Genomic DNA, 15,545 nt, shown 5'->3' with positions numbered 1-15,545 from the left:
TGGCTGATTGTGTACACACATGCAAATGCGAGCATCAGTCAGGAGCCTCATCGTTGCCTTGGAGCATTGTGCCTGTGCCCATTTAGGCTGGTCATGATAACAGGAGCCTGCACAGGAGAAAGGAGTGGGGCAGACCTGGAAAAGACTAGAGAAAGATGTAGATTAAAAGATGCAGAGAAAGAGAAAGAGAGATGTGGTAGGTTTGGGAAAAAGCAGGGTATGGAGGAGAGGAGGCAGGCAGTAGGGAGGAGAGCCCCTAGGAGGAGCAATAGGCTGACGCTCAGGGGTTGAGAGGGCCACTCAGCTGATTATTTTGTAGGGGAGCTGGAGATGATCACTTGCTCATGTGGGGCCGATGTGTGACAGTGGGAGGTGCGGAGTCTTGCCACAGCGCCCTGCTGGGAGTCATGGACAGCATAAACCAGGACCTGTGGAAAAGGTTGGCTGTGCCTGTTGGTTGGACATCTCCTCTGCTGCAAGATCCCGTGTGGGATAAGCAGAGGAGACGTCAGTTTTAGAAAAGACGCACTTGGGGCTGAGATTTTAAGAATCGCTTTCTGCCACAGGATTTTAAACCTTGTTTTTATGGATTTATTTGTTATGGATTTTAACCTCCACATTGCACCATTTTCATGGGTTATGTATTTAATGACTAATAGATGGAACACTGCACTATTCAAACTTAAAAGTGTGTTTGATTTTGTTTTTAATAAAAGCAATGAGCACTTTCACACCTACCCCCTGCTGCATGCATGTGTCCTCATTTGCCTGGCTCATCTCGGTTATGACTATCAGTGGTTCATGAGGCTCCCAAAGAGAAGTGGGAGGATGGAGCCAACCTGCACCATCACAGTCTGGGACTAGTTGGAGTACTTCGCTGGTTATGTCAGACTAGACAATTGGTCTTAAACTGAGCTTTCCGTCAACTGCTTCTAACTCTCTACAATTATGTAAAAGAAAGCTACAGTGAAAAGTTGACTAATGCTACATAAACTTTAAATGCAAAAGGCACAATGAAAACAAGACATTCAATTAAGATTTCAAGCTAAAATGTTGCCCTCTCGCTACTGCTTTCCAAAGCTAGACTTTGACAAAATCTAGTGTCAAAGACCGAATAAATCAGTCTTATGCTCACTCTTTTGATGTGCCATTGAGCTGGTGGTGTCCCAACCCACTAAAATTTTCCCACATCAAGAAGTGTGCATCATCTGCTCTTCCAATGCGATTCCAAGTGGGTGTTCCCATGGGACACATTTGCAAAAACCATTTCTACTATACTTTGTACTTTCACAGAGCCCATTATGCAGTGCTGATGCTGGCAAGCATTTTGCCAGCAACTACAGTTTGTGTAGAAAGCTGGATCAAAAAAACACATTCACAGTTCTACACATGGCATTTGTTTTATTTATGGGTGGCACAGTGGCATATACTGTAGTAGTGCTGCCACAAATCACTTGGAACCTTGTTTAAATCCCATCCGGATTTCTTCATTCTCTATGTACTCACACAGATTTTTCTACTATTGTTCTCAGGTATGTTGTCATGTGGTTTAAGCATTTGACTTTTCATCAGAAAAGGGTGTTACCCTGAATAAGCCACTCAACCTGCCCAAGTTCAAACTGTAAAAATAAAAATCATGCCAACAACTGTAATATAGTTCTAAACCTGTAAAGTATGCTGGGATGAAGAGCTCAAAGGAGTTGCCAGAAAAGGCACGGATATCACAGCAAACAAATTAATTTCCAAATCAGAATCCAAAAGGCATAGTCAAAAACAGAGCACAGGTTCAAAAATCCATAAACACAGTCCCAATACAGTACCCAAAGAAGCAGTTGAGAAACAGTGCACAGGTTCAAAAATCCAGAAAACAAAAAAGCAATAGCACAAAGGCACAGTACACACAAGAAGCACTCCACTCACAGCACATTCGAAATGTACTGCCAGTAACTAAGGAAGACCCTCCCATAAATAGGGTGGAGGGCCATTCCTGCCGGTGATTGGCAGGTGGCCACACCCCTTAGGGAACCACCCAGAAAACACATGGGACATAATCTAGGCCAGTGTCATTTACAAATAAACACAAAGAAAAATATTTGTTATTTGGTACACAGTATTAGTCCCCGAAGGGAAACTGTCTTTTCACATGACCTCATAATAAAAGAAACACTACTAAAAATAAATTATACAAAATGAGACAAAACAAACAAGAAATACCACTGTGAAACCTAGCCAAGAGAGAAACACAACATTATGGTTGTTAATGAACTTGCAAACCTTTCTGAAATTTATCATTATGTGTTATCAAGTGTAAATCAACAGACAAAAATTTCAGAAGTATCCATATAAAAAAAATTCAAAAACAATAAAGTATACAGAAAGTGGAGGGGTCTGAATACTCTCTATAAAAGAATCCACTATATAAAAAAAACCCACACAGACAACACAGGGAATCAAGCAATTATCTGAAGTGCTGCAAAGCAGAAATGCTATCCTTAATAGCCACCATTCCATTTTATACTAAAAGACATTCTAACTTCTTCTTCTTCTTCTTTCGGCTGCTCCCGTTAGGTGTTGCCACAGTGGATCATCTTCTTCCATATCTTTCTGTCCTCTGCATCTTGTTCTGTTACACCCATCACCTGCATGTCCTCTCTCATCACATCCATAAACCTTTTCTTAGGCCTTCCTCTGTTCCTCTTCCCTGGCAGCTCTATCCTTAGCATCCTTCTCCCAATATACCCAGCATCTCTTCTCTGCACATGTCCAAACCAACGTAATCTCGCCTCTCTGACTTTGTCTCCCAACCGTCCAACTCGAGCTGACCCTCTAATGTACTCATTTTTAATCCTATCCATCCTTGTCACAGCCAATTTAAACTCATCCACCTTCGCCAACTCTACTCCCTGCATCCTCACCATTCCACGGATTTCCCTTTCATTTACACACATGTATTCTTTCTTGTTCCTACTGACCTTCATTCCTCTCCTCTCTAGAGCATATCTCCACCTCTCCAGGGTCTCCTCAACCTGCTCCCTACTATCGCTACAGATCACAATGTCATCAGCAAACATTACAGTCCACAGGGACTCCTGTCTAATTTCGTCTGTCATCCTGTCCATCACCATTGCAAATAAGAAAGGGCTCAGAGCTGATCCCTGATGTAATCCCACCTCCAACCTGAATGCATCCATCACTCCTACCGCAGACCTCACCACTGTCACACTTCCCTCGTACATATCCTGTACAACTATTATGTACTTCTCTGCCACTCCCGACTTCCTCATACAATACCACAGCTCCTCCTGAGGCACCCTGCCATATGCTTTCTCCAGGTCCACAAAGACGCAATGCAACTCCTTCTGGCCTTCTCTAAACTTCTCCATCAACATCCTCAGAGCAAACATTGCATCTGTGGTGCTCTTTCTTGGCATGAAACCATACTGCTGCTCACTAATCACCACCTCACTTCTTAACCTAGCTTCCACTACTCTTTCCCATAACTTCATGCTGTGGCTCATCAATTTTATTCCCCTGTAGTTACTACAGTCCTGCACAACCCCTTATTCTTAAATATCGGCACCAGTACACTTCTTCTCCACTCCTCAGGCATCCTCTCACTTTCCAAGATTCCATTAAACAATCTGGTTAAAAACCCCACTGCCATCTCTCCTAAATATCTCCATGCTTCTATAGCTATGTCATCTGGACCAATGGCCTTTCCATTTTTCATCCTCTTTAAAGCTGTCCTTACTTCCTCCTCGCTAATCCGCTGCACTTCCTGATTCACTATCTCCACATCATCCAACCTCTTCTCTCTCTCTCTTTCTCTTGTTCTCTTCATTCATCAGCCTCTCAAAGTACTCTTTCCATCTGCTCAACACACTCTCCTCGTTTGTGAGTCTGTATCTATCATATCCTTTACCACCCTAACTTGCTGCATATCTTTCCCAGCACGGTCCCTCTGTCTAGCCAATCGGTACTGGTCCTTTTCTCCCTCCTTAGTGTCCAACCTTTCATACAACTCATCATACATCTTTTCTTTAGCCTTCGCCACCTCTCTCTTCACCTTGAGTCTTATCTCCTTTTACTGTTGTCTACTTTCTGCATCTCTCTGACTATCCCACTTCTTCTTTGCCACCCTCTTCCTCTGTATACTCTCCTGTATTTCCTCATTCCACCACCAGGTTTCCTTTTCTTCCTTCCTCTTCCTAGATGTCACACCAAGCACCATTCTTGCCGTCACCCTTAGTACATCTGCTGTAGTTTCCCAGCTGTCTGGTGACTCTTCACTGCCACTCAGTGCCTGCCTCACCTGCTCCCTAAACTCAACCTTTCGGTCTTCCGTTTTCTTTTTTTTTTAAGTTTTATTAATTTTATTGCAATCATTCCATACAAATCAATCGATTTTTACAAAAAGTAAAACCTTGCAGTCTTCCTTTTTCAACTTCCACCATTTGATCCTTGGCTCTGCCCTCTCTCTCTTTCCCTTCTTGATCTCCAACGTCATCCTATAGACCACCATCCTATGCTGCTTAACTACAACTTCTCCTGGCACCACTTTGCAGTCTTCACTCTCCTTCAGATCCACTCTTCTGCAAAGGATGTAATCTACCTCTGTGCATCTTCCTCCACTCTTGTACATAACCCTATGTTCCTCCCTCTTCTTAAAATATGTATTCACCACAGCCATGTCCATCCTTTTGGCAAAATCCACTATCCTCTGACCTTCTTCATTCCTCTCCTTGACACCATACCTTCCCAACACCTCCTCGTCTATACTGTTCCCTTCACCAACATGCCCACATCACTTTCTGTCTCTTGGGTACACTGTTCATCACTTCATCCAACTCATTCCAAAAAACTTCTTTCTCAGCCATTGCACACCCAATTTGTGGTGCATATGCACTAACAACATTCATCATCACACCTCCAATTTCCAGCTTCATAATCATTACTCTGCCTGACACTCTTTTCACCTCCAAAACTTTCTTGACATACTGTTCCTTCAGAATAACCCCTACTCCATTTCTCCTCCCATCCACACCGTGATAGAACAATTTGAATCCACCTCCAATCCACCTGGCCTTACTCCCCTTCCATTTAGTCTCTTGCATGCACAATATATCAGCCTTCCTTTTCTCCATCATATCTGCTAACTCTCTCCCCTTACCAGTCATACTGCCAACATTCAAAGTTCCTACCCTCAGTTCCACTCTCTTTACTTTCCTCCTCCCTCCAGACACATCTCCCCCTTCTTCTTCTTCTTTGGCCAACAGTAGCCCAATTTCCGCCAGCACCCTGTTGGCTAACAGTACTGTTGGCGGTCGTTGTTAACCCAGGGCTCGACTGATCTGGTATGAAAATTTGTATTGGTAAAATTTTACACCAGATGCTCTTCCTGACGTAACCCTCCCCATTTATTTGGGCTTGGGACCAGCACAAAGAAATACACTGGCTTGTGTATACCCTGTTGCTCAGTTAAAAGACATTCTAACTAATAACCTTTAATAATCTATAATAATTAAATTTTCCCTATGAACCAAACATTTTGAGAAGTGACAGGGTGTAAACAACAGTGTGTCCACTCTTTGCTATGTCTGACAGTGGTGCCAATTGCTTAGTGAGGCACTTTACAATGGTGCTCAGTACAGGGTGGTCCAGATCTAATTATGCAGATCCAGATCATCTGGATGACTTTGATTTATGCGGGGATGATTCCAGTTCGGTTCAAATACGATTCTTCATGTCGCCAGTTCGCACACTTTTCGATGGTCCGGGATTTTTCGGGTGATTTTCTATGTAATAAACGTAACAAGTTATAGCGTAATGAAAATTGCATAATTAGATCTGGACCACCCTATATTAAAAATGGCATATAAAGAATGTCTAGTCAATTGATTATGTACAGCCCCTCACCATCACAGAGTCCAAAAAAGGGGAGTGTGCTCACCTTATAGCAGCGGTATTTATAAAGCAGCACAAGGAGAATAGTCATAACTACTATGACGCTGATCATTATCAGGGTGTTTAAGACGGAATTCAAGAGGCGCTGTCCTACAGAATCTGTGTCTTCTGTGAAAGGCGTGTATATGCTGAAAAACACAAAAAGAAATATAATCAGTACTCACAAGTGAAAAAACAAGAAAATCATAAAGTGGATGAGGTGTCTTAGAATTCCAGTATCATATGCGTTGCACATAGCACCTGCTCTGTATCTTTAGCTATATATGGTTTTAATTACTCAAAAGAATACACAGTTTCTCCCCAAATCGTATCATTACCAATCTGTTTACAGTACTGAAGAAGGCCAAAAAGAGGGCCAACATCAGCATCATGTTCTACTATTGTGGCACAGAAGCACAGCTGTTTTTTAAAAATGGTGAGGCCCTATTTGGCAAGAACTGTATATATGGTTGGGTAAGAACTGAACTGAACAAGGATGCCACCAAGTTGCACAACACACCCATGTGGGGGTAGGGGAATGGTTGCCCAAATGTAACTTACAAATACTGTAAATAAAATTAACAAATTAATAAATCTGAAATGGGCCTCGCAGTAAGGAGACCTGGGTTCGGTTCCCGGGTCATCCCTGCGTGGAATTTGCATGTTCTCGCCGTGTCTGCGTGAGTTTTCTCTGGGTGCTCCGGTTTCCTCCCACAGTCCAAAGACATGCAGGTTAGATGTATTGGTGGTTCTAAATTGTCCCTAATGTGTGTGTGTGTGCTCTGCCTGGGGTTTGTTCCCTGCCTTGCGCCCTGGGATTGGATCCAGCAGACCCCCGTGACCCTGTGTTAGGATATAGTGGGTTGGATAATGGATGGATGGATGGATGAATCTGAAATTTTGAGAAGCCCCCTAAGAGCATGAGCCCCTAAGTGAGCAGTGTACTTTGTTTAGGTTATGCTTAAATCCAGCCCTGCAGATAAGATTATTTCCTTAATTTGTCTGTCATCTTCACATATGACTGAAGCGGTAATTCCACATCTGTGTTCCTATGTATCAAGCATCTCAGAGTAGTAAAACAGTCCTAACTGGCTGAACAATCTTAGAGTGACACAAATTTGGTCCTCCTCTTAGGAGGTGGAGTAAGAACATTTATTCAATTTTTCTAATTTAGAAAACTATTCCTAACTTCACCAGGATTTAGGAGAGGTCATGAGTTGTCCTAACTCACTAAGAGCTGCCAGAAAATGAAGAAAAAGTGAAATGTTTTAGTAATGCTGGACAACAATGAACTCTTAAAAAGATATCCATTCCATAGTCTTAAAGTCCTTAACTTCAAGTTTGTATAATGTCTGCCTGATGGTAGGAGTGTAAATAAACTGTGTTCAGGTAAGGTGCTGTCCTTCATAATGCTGTGGGCCCTCCTGATGACTTTCCATGGTAAACTGTGATGTCATTCATTCTTAAACATGAACTCCTAACTCCTTGCTGGGTGTTGGTTTAGGATGTCTCTCAACTACTTCATGTTCTACTCTGGGGAAGGACAAGTTCTTACCATAGTCAGACTTTCAGTGCAATTCCTAGGAGTGATTCTAAGATGTTTGATAAATATGGGCAATAATCGTATTTCAGATGGACACTTGACATCATGCTCTCAGAATTCTAACACTCACATTCAGAGGCTTACATTCTCAGCACATTGCCCCACTTGATCGAAACCCACAAAAAGCTAATAGAGACAACTCACTTCAATTACACAGAAAAAGTCTAATAATTATATTCAGAATTGTCCTGGTCTAATTCTCATAAACTACAAAAAATGTACTTGGCCCAGCTTTGTGACTTACAGCTGTCCATTTTTAGTAGAGTAAAAGCTGACAGATTTGATTGTAGCGACCACGACCACCATGCACAACGTGACTGGGACAAAGAGCATGATGACATGTTTGGCACCATATTTTAGAGAGAGCTCCTCCACTTCACTGTCAGTGACAGAAACCCGGCTTGACGAGTGGTCTTCACGATCTGTATTGTTTATCTGGCTTGATGATGAGCGATGCTATGGGGAAAACACAAAAAAAACAGATATAAAATACATTCAGATAGGAAAGCTTCAAATCATTTAGTCATTGGTTACCTCCTGGAGGCTTTTCCTTCTACAAACATGACATATTAACTGTACAATACAATACAATACAATTTAGTTTTGTAAAACTCAAAATCACCCAAGGAGTGCTGCAACAGGCTTTAACAGGCCCTGCCTTTTGACAGCCCTCAAGCCTTGACTCTCTAAGAAGACAAAGGAAAAACCACCAAAAAACCCTTGTAGGGGAAAAATGGAAGAAACCTTGGGAAAGGCAGTTCAAAGAGATACCCTTTCCAGGTAGGCTGGGCATGCAGTGGGTGTCAAAAAAAGGGGGGCAAATACAACACAATACACAGAACAGAACACAAGTAATCATCAATACAATATACAGTGGAACCTCGGTTCATGACCATAATTCGTTCCAAAACTCCGGTCGCAAACCGATTGGGTTGTGAACCGAAGCAATTTCCACCATAGGATTGTATATAAATACAACTAATCCATTCTAGACCATACAAACTGTATGTGAATATATATATTTTTAGTTTTTAAGCACAAATATAGTTAATTATACCATAGAATGCACAGTGTAATAGTAAACTAAATGTAAAAACATTGTATAACTCTAAGAAAACCTTGAACAACAGAGAAAACTAACACTGCAATAGTTCGCACTATAGTGCTAGGAACCGCTCGCTAAAAACACTTTTTTTTAATGAGTTTTAAGCACAGGGAAAAAAATGAACATTTGAAAAATCCGTAATTTAATAAACAACCAAGAAAAGTAACATTGACAGAATGCACGCTATGAACCGATCGCTGTAAACAGAACTGAAAACAAAAACAAGCCTTTACTACCTTATGCGTCCAGCCCTCCCTCTCTCTTTCGTGTGTGTATGTGTCTCTCTTTCCGAGCCTGGAGCGCCTGTGTGTGCCTCTCTCTAGCATGCCTGTGTGTGTGTCTCTCTCTAGCATGCCTGTGTGTGTGTGTGTGTGTGTGTGTGTGTGTCGCGCTCTCTCTCTTTTGCTCGCACGCTTGTTGCACAGGGAGAGACTGAACATGTTCAAACCGAAAGGGAAACTGGCTTGTTCATATACCGAGTGTGTGGTCATGAACCGAGGCAAACATTTGGCGAACTTTTTGGTCGTAAACCGATTTGTACGTGTACCGAGACGTTCGTGAACTGAGGTTCCACTGTAATAGTGAATTAATTAGTATGGTGCAATGTGCCAAATGGCAGGCGGTAAAGGTTGAAGAAAAAAAAAAAGAAAAAAAAAAAAAAAACAGAATATGACAGAGCTAAAAAACGGGGTAGAGGAGAGGACATTATCTGGGGCCTGACAATAGTTCAGGATGCAATGAAGATGTATTTAAATCAATCATCAATCTCCTATAAGCAAAACAAGCACAAAGTCAAAAAAACAAGCAGAAATCCTCATAATAACTTCATATTTGAACTCTTGCCATTTAAATAAATTTGTAAGGTTTCTTTATTTTAGGAATCTCAAAGTTAGGACACTAGTTTTTTTTTTGTACTCCATCTTTTTTATTTGCAGCACAGTGATATCACAGGTCATGAATCATGTGACTAGTGAATTGATTTCTTTTCTATGACAATGTGGTAACCAAACAGCTGTGTTACAAAATGGCACTGGCTAAGCAAGAACTTCAAACATGCAAAATCGCAGTGTACTAATGTCACTGTCATAATGTGAGAAACAGAATTTTAAACATTAACAGCATATCCCTTAAAACAGAGAAAAAAAAAAAACAGATCTATGTGAAATATATTCTACTGGTGCAGGACAATGGATCACATTGCTTTCCTTAGGGACTTAAGGAGAACCAGATTTCTTTCTTATTATTATGACATACATTTTCTGACTCAACATACAAAAAATGTATGAAAACCAACCAAGGACACTTTAGAGGAACAGAACAACTGTTTCAATGTTCCAGTAATCTTAGCAGCTAAAGGCACTTTACATGGCCAACAGCAAACTGGGCTGCCCATTCAATCAATGACAAGTGGGTATTGCCAGCCCAGCCACTAGGGCCCATGTTATCATCTTTCTGTATTCCTAAATTGCTTCTCCAAGGCGAGTTTGAGGGGTTGTACCGAGCAATCATTGGGTATAAGGCAGGAACAACACCTGAAAGTGGCACCAGTCCGTCACTTGGTAATTAAACACGCGCACACAAACACACACACAGGGCTTTTCTTTGGTACAATTGGAAAGTTAACAACAATACAACATACTGATAATTAGCCAGACCAGTTTGGACCCGCGTTGCAGCAACTTAGACAAACAAAGCTCACACGCATGCACACGTACTTAAGGAATTTACAACATTATTTCAGATACTTTTTGATTTACAATTATAATAAGTGGCTAAATACAATTTAATAATATCAGTCTGTTAGGTAACAGCCAATGGTCTGCAAACATACCCTCACTGTCTGACTCTCCTTTGCCCTCTGTGAGCCCCTCCCATCATCGTATAATGGGACAGATGGGCTCTCGGCAGACATAAGGGCTGTCTTCTCATTGCAGAACTCCTCTTCATCAGTGGAGGTATTCATGGAGCCTGTATTCCAGGGAACTACATTATAAAAAGATAACAATTAATACGGCACTTTTATACATTATACACTGAGGGGTGACTTTATCAGATACACCCAACCCCAACACTACAAATCTCCCCACCTCCCAACTGTTCAGGCGTTTACAGCATCACATGTGCTGAAAAGGTTGTTTAAGACGAATGATGATGTGTGAGTGAAGTCCAGAGAATGAGAATGAGCAAGACTAAAGGCTAATGTTGCTTTAAATGTTACTGGACAACAAATATGCGAGAATAAATTTATGAAAAGCAGCCACTTTTTTCTGGTCTCAATTATAGAATTTTACGTGGTTTCAAGTGTGAAATTATGCAAACTTTAAAAAACAGGAAACAGGAAAACGCATATGACAAAAAAAAAAAGTGTACAATCTTGCACGTGCACAACTGTATACAATTTACACTTTAAATCATGAACATGTCATAAATGCTGTGGAAACCAGGGGTGCTCCAGCTGCCTCAACCCCGATACAGAGACACGACTTCAGCACAGCACACATTTATTTTCGTACAGGTAGTGCTTCTCCCTCACTCCCCTCAACAACACAGTACATCAAGCACCAAATATACAGTTCTATCTTCATCCTTTTTTCTCCCTTTGTCGCTCTGTCTCCACTCCTCCCTCTGGTAAGCTTCGTCCTCTTCCACCTAACCCCCTGAAAGGAATGAGGCGGCTCCTTTTAAGCAGGCCCTGGGAGTGTTCCAGGTGCCTCATTAATTAGACATGGAATCACTCCCAGGTTTGCCGAAAGCCCAGAGTGGGGCTCTGCAGCTCCCCCTGGCAGCCCAGAACCCAACAGGGCTGTGCCAAACTCCAACTCCCAGCATGCGCTGCGTGAATACATTGTGCCACAGCCACCCAGGAGGTGATGCCTTGCAGATGTTCTTTCCCCCGGTCCTTCCATCCAGTTGGCGTCCTGGTCAGGTAATGGCTGTGGCTGCCTGTCACAACGCACATATGTGAACACGTCTTGAACCCCGCTCGTTTGCCACCCTGAAACAACCATATATGTCTAGGTTATTCTCGAGGACCAAGGTAAGTCAACGTTTAGTGTCAAGATTACATCCGGGAACACTGTGAAATGTGTCCACCTTTATATGTCTAGGTTATTATCGGGTACCAAGGTATGTCAGCCTTTCATGTTGTGGTTATATCGGAGGACACCTGTGAATTGTTCATACCAAAGCTAGTGGGTCCCTATGAGAAGGACTGAGTAGTCATAGGCTATGCATGCATCACTCATAATCAGTTCTTAAGTGGATTGTCTAGGTGTGTTTGTTAACTTTAGGGTGTAAGAGCATGACAATCTATAATGAACTTGGTGAGTCCCATTCACCCCACCATAACTGATCTCCCAGGTGGCATTAGTAATAAAGAAAACCATCTGAACCTAGTCTTCTTGCTATATAAGACCTCACAACAATATCAAATGAATACTACTTGTTTAGTAAAGTGTTTTGTTATTGTACTTGCTATGAAAGATAACATAACATAAAAGGTTCAAGGTTATTAGGGTGATGAAACCTATCCCGAGTGTAATGAGTGGGTGCAAGGTAGGTACTAGTCCAGGACAGTAAGGCTAGTTCACTGCATGGCTAGTTTGGAAATGCCAATCAATCTAACATAATTGCATTTGTGAATGTGGTAGGAAAAAAAAATCACCCAAAAGACAGAGGCAGAATATTCAAATTCCACACAAACAATGACTGGGGCAGAACTCAATGCCAGGATCTGTGAAACAGCTGCACTAACCATTGCACAAGTGTGATGCCTAAGTTGAACCAAGTTGCACCTACATTGATGGACTGAAAGCCAGAAGTCTACGTGACCATCATCATCAGGTCCTTCCATGAAAACCCTAAATACAAAGAGGACTGTTTGATTTATGTTAGGTAGATTGCCCAGAGGGGACTGGGCGGTCTCGTGGTCTGGAACCCCTACAGATTTTATTTTTTTTCTCCAGCTTTTGGAGGTTTTTTTTGTTTTTTCTGTCCACCCTGGCCATTGGACCTTACTTATTCTATGTTAATTAATGTTGACTTATGTTTATTTTTTATTGTGTCTTCTATTTTTCTATTCATTTTGTAAAGCACTTTGAGCTACATTTTTTGTATGAATATGTGCTATATAAATAAATGTTGATTGATTGATTGATTGAAAGCTAACCTACAGAATATCGAATAACTTCAAACTTCAGTTCCGATTTGCCAGTTGCTTTGTAAAATGAATTCAAAGAGCAGTCTCCATCCTAGGCATTATATAGAGGGACTGTGACACAAACCATATTCACCTACAGAGGATATCTCAAACTACTTTCACTTTTTGGAACAAAAGACAGGGCTAATAAAATTCTGCATTTTTTTTTCTGTGAAGTAATACGAGAAGGGATTACTTCCCTCAACTTATGTTCATTTCCTTTTAACAGTCAAACAAATTCAACAAACTACAATCTGTTAACTGTACTTCAAAGTGGAACTTAACCGATAAGAACCAATCTGTATGAGCCAAACCTATTTATTGAAAGAAATAATTCAACTGCCAACTGATTATGGAGTAACCGTGATAAAGCTTTCCACTTCTGTAATTGTGTGCATTGAGGTTGCGGGCTCAAAAGTAAGGCGCTCACTATGAAGAAGAGAAACGCTCTTAGTCAGAAGACTGATTTGTCACTTGAGCCAACTGAGTTCCCCTTTGACTTAATTAACTAAAGCTAGAGTCACAGTACATGACTTGCAGTTGGAGGGCATGTTAAACTTTGTGACTGCATTTGCTGGATCTCAGTGCCTTGAGGGTCTAAGACTACATGACTAAAAATTACAGGGGCTGGCAGACTATAGATAGGACTTCTCAGCAACTGCCAACACCAATTGTTGACAAATGCTTTACAGCCACAGTATATGTCCATCTTTTTCAATTTTCCATTCTGTTGTGTTTGTGATAATAGCCAAGTCTCTCTTCTGTTTTCACAGTTCAAAATACTCATGTTAAATCTTTCCTTGTGCCATGTTGTATGCATAACTCATGTTCTCTGTAACAGTTTTAACCTCTTTTTGGCTCAACACCCACTGGCTGACTCCTCTTACACACACACAGGAACCCACCCCTATGACTTAAGACACAAAACATCTAGATTGTCACCAACTGCTAAGACAGAGTCACTGGAGATATCATATTATGAGATTGACGCTGACGCACTAGATGATGTAAATGAAGGCTATGATGGAAATGTAAACTGTGATAACAAAGGCTTAGAATTTTAATAAATGAAAGGAGACCATTCAGTATCTCCAGCTCTTTTGTTTAGCTAACAGCTAATCTGTCCCATATCTCATGCAGATTCTTCTTAAAGGTTGTTATGGTTTTTGCTTCAATTGCATGGCTTACTGGTTGTTCCAGAATGCCCCACTGGGCAATGTTCTTATGTATTGTAGATATCTTTATTATTTTGTTGTTTTTTTAGGCTTTGTGTTAGAGCAGTGTTTCTTAAACTGTGAGTTGTGCCCACTCCTGGATGAAATACTGCCCACCCCAGGCACTCCAACAATCGCACTCAATTCACGGCAGCAGCATTGCATAGAGGATCCTGGATGACCTCTCAAACCCCTTCTCTGAAGATGATGCTTGAGTCAACATGGAGGAAAAGCACTGTGGATCATGCTTGATTCATCTAACACCTTAATGCTCTGGTGATTACACAGCAAACACCCAACCCCTTTGATGATCATGCTCGATTCACCCTGAGGGGGACCACCACACTCCGCCCATTCAGATAACTGTGCTAAATTCATGGTGGCTTGCAAATACACTGGCATGTGAAAAACTGGGTTGTGACACCAAAAAGGTTAGAAAACGATGTTTTAGAAGATTCGATGCAGTGGGTCTTGTGATAAGTTGGTAGCACAAGGCAAAGGCAATCCAGAAAAGAAAATATAGAAAGGTAGAGATCTCTTTTATCAATGACTTTGAAGATTGTAAAACCTGGAGTAGGTCCTCATTCAGTCTCCTCTGCTCAAAACTAAACAGGTTTAATGCTCCTAGGCTCTCACAGTATAACACACCCTTAAGTCCTGTAATGGACCCGACTGCTATGTCTTTCTTGAAGTGTTGTGATCAGAACTGCACATAACGCTCCAGATGTGGTCTAACTAGTGCATTATATAGTCTTGAGCATAATATCCATTGATTTATATTAAACAGTTCTCATAAAATAACCTAACATTTTATTAGTTTCTGCATAATGATGAAAATGTGGTGTTGATATAAACCTTCAAATCCTTTTCATTCCAAGTTCCATGCAAACAAAGAGAATCTGACTACACATTATACAAAACATATTAATATATAAAATCCCTACAGCAAGGTGTTATGGGTCTTGGTGCAAGGAAGCACAGGGGGGAATACTATAGGTGAAGCACAGCCCCCAATCTAGACCCAATCTAAATCTCTAGAGTAGAAAAGAACTCACTGGAAGAAACCTAATGTCACTTCTGGTTTGACCTCGTGAGCCTCACCTCTTGTGGCATGTTCTGTATACATAGCACTAATTGGAAGATGTGGTTCATTTTGAGACCAGCTTCTCAGGAAGACAAAGCTCTCCTAACCAGAAGCTTTTAATAGATCACAGAAAGCTGTGAAGGCTGTCGACAAGCACCAGAACTACCCCCTTTCATTTCCTTCTTTTTTCACTTATATCTTTGACGTTAAGAAGCTTATATGTGCTTGCTTTAACAGTATATATATATATATATATATATATATAAGGTATTTGGATTAGAACAGGAATGCTTCACATATTTAAGGTTTCCATGCACACAAGACTAATAGAATCACCATATACAAATATGATACACAATGATTACCAAGAGTTGACATGGAGGTTAGTGCTGCCAGGC

The 15,545-nt window shown here is 41.2% G+C and overlaps 1 protein-coding gene across 2 annotated transcripts in view; it reads right to left on the bottom strand.

Moving 5' to 3' along the window:
• Positions 1-15,545, bottom strand: part of psen2 (presenilin 2) — a 49,343-nt gene that overhangs the window by 27,846 nt on the left and 5,952 nt on the right. For both annotated transcript variants that reach the window (XM_039738636.1, XM_039738635.1), the window contains exons 2-4: positions 10,483-10,634; positions 7,791-8,002; positions 5,951-6,092 (exon numbers count right to left, since the gene is read on the bottom strand). In XM_039738636.1, coding sequence (XP_039594570.1) covers positions 5,951-6,092; positions 7,791-8,002; positions 10,483-10,634 — 506 coding nt within the window. The remainder of the gene's footprint in view (positions 1-5,950; positions 6,093-7,790; positions 8,003-10,482; positions 10,635-15,545) is intronic.

Source organism: Polypterus senegalus, chromosome 16 (genome assembly GCF_016835505.1).
Source record: "Polypterus senegalus isolate Bchr_013 chromosome 16, ASM1683550v1, whole genome shotgun sequence".
Lineage (NCBI taxonomy): Eukaryota > Metazoa > Chordata > Cladistia > Polypteriformes > Polypteridae > Polypterus > Polypterus senegalus.
The sequence above is the reverse complement of the archived record's forward strand: the minus strand, read 5'-3'. Positions and strand labels throughout refer to the sequence as shown.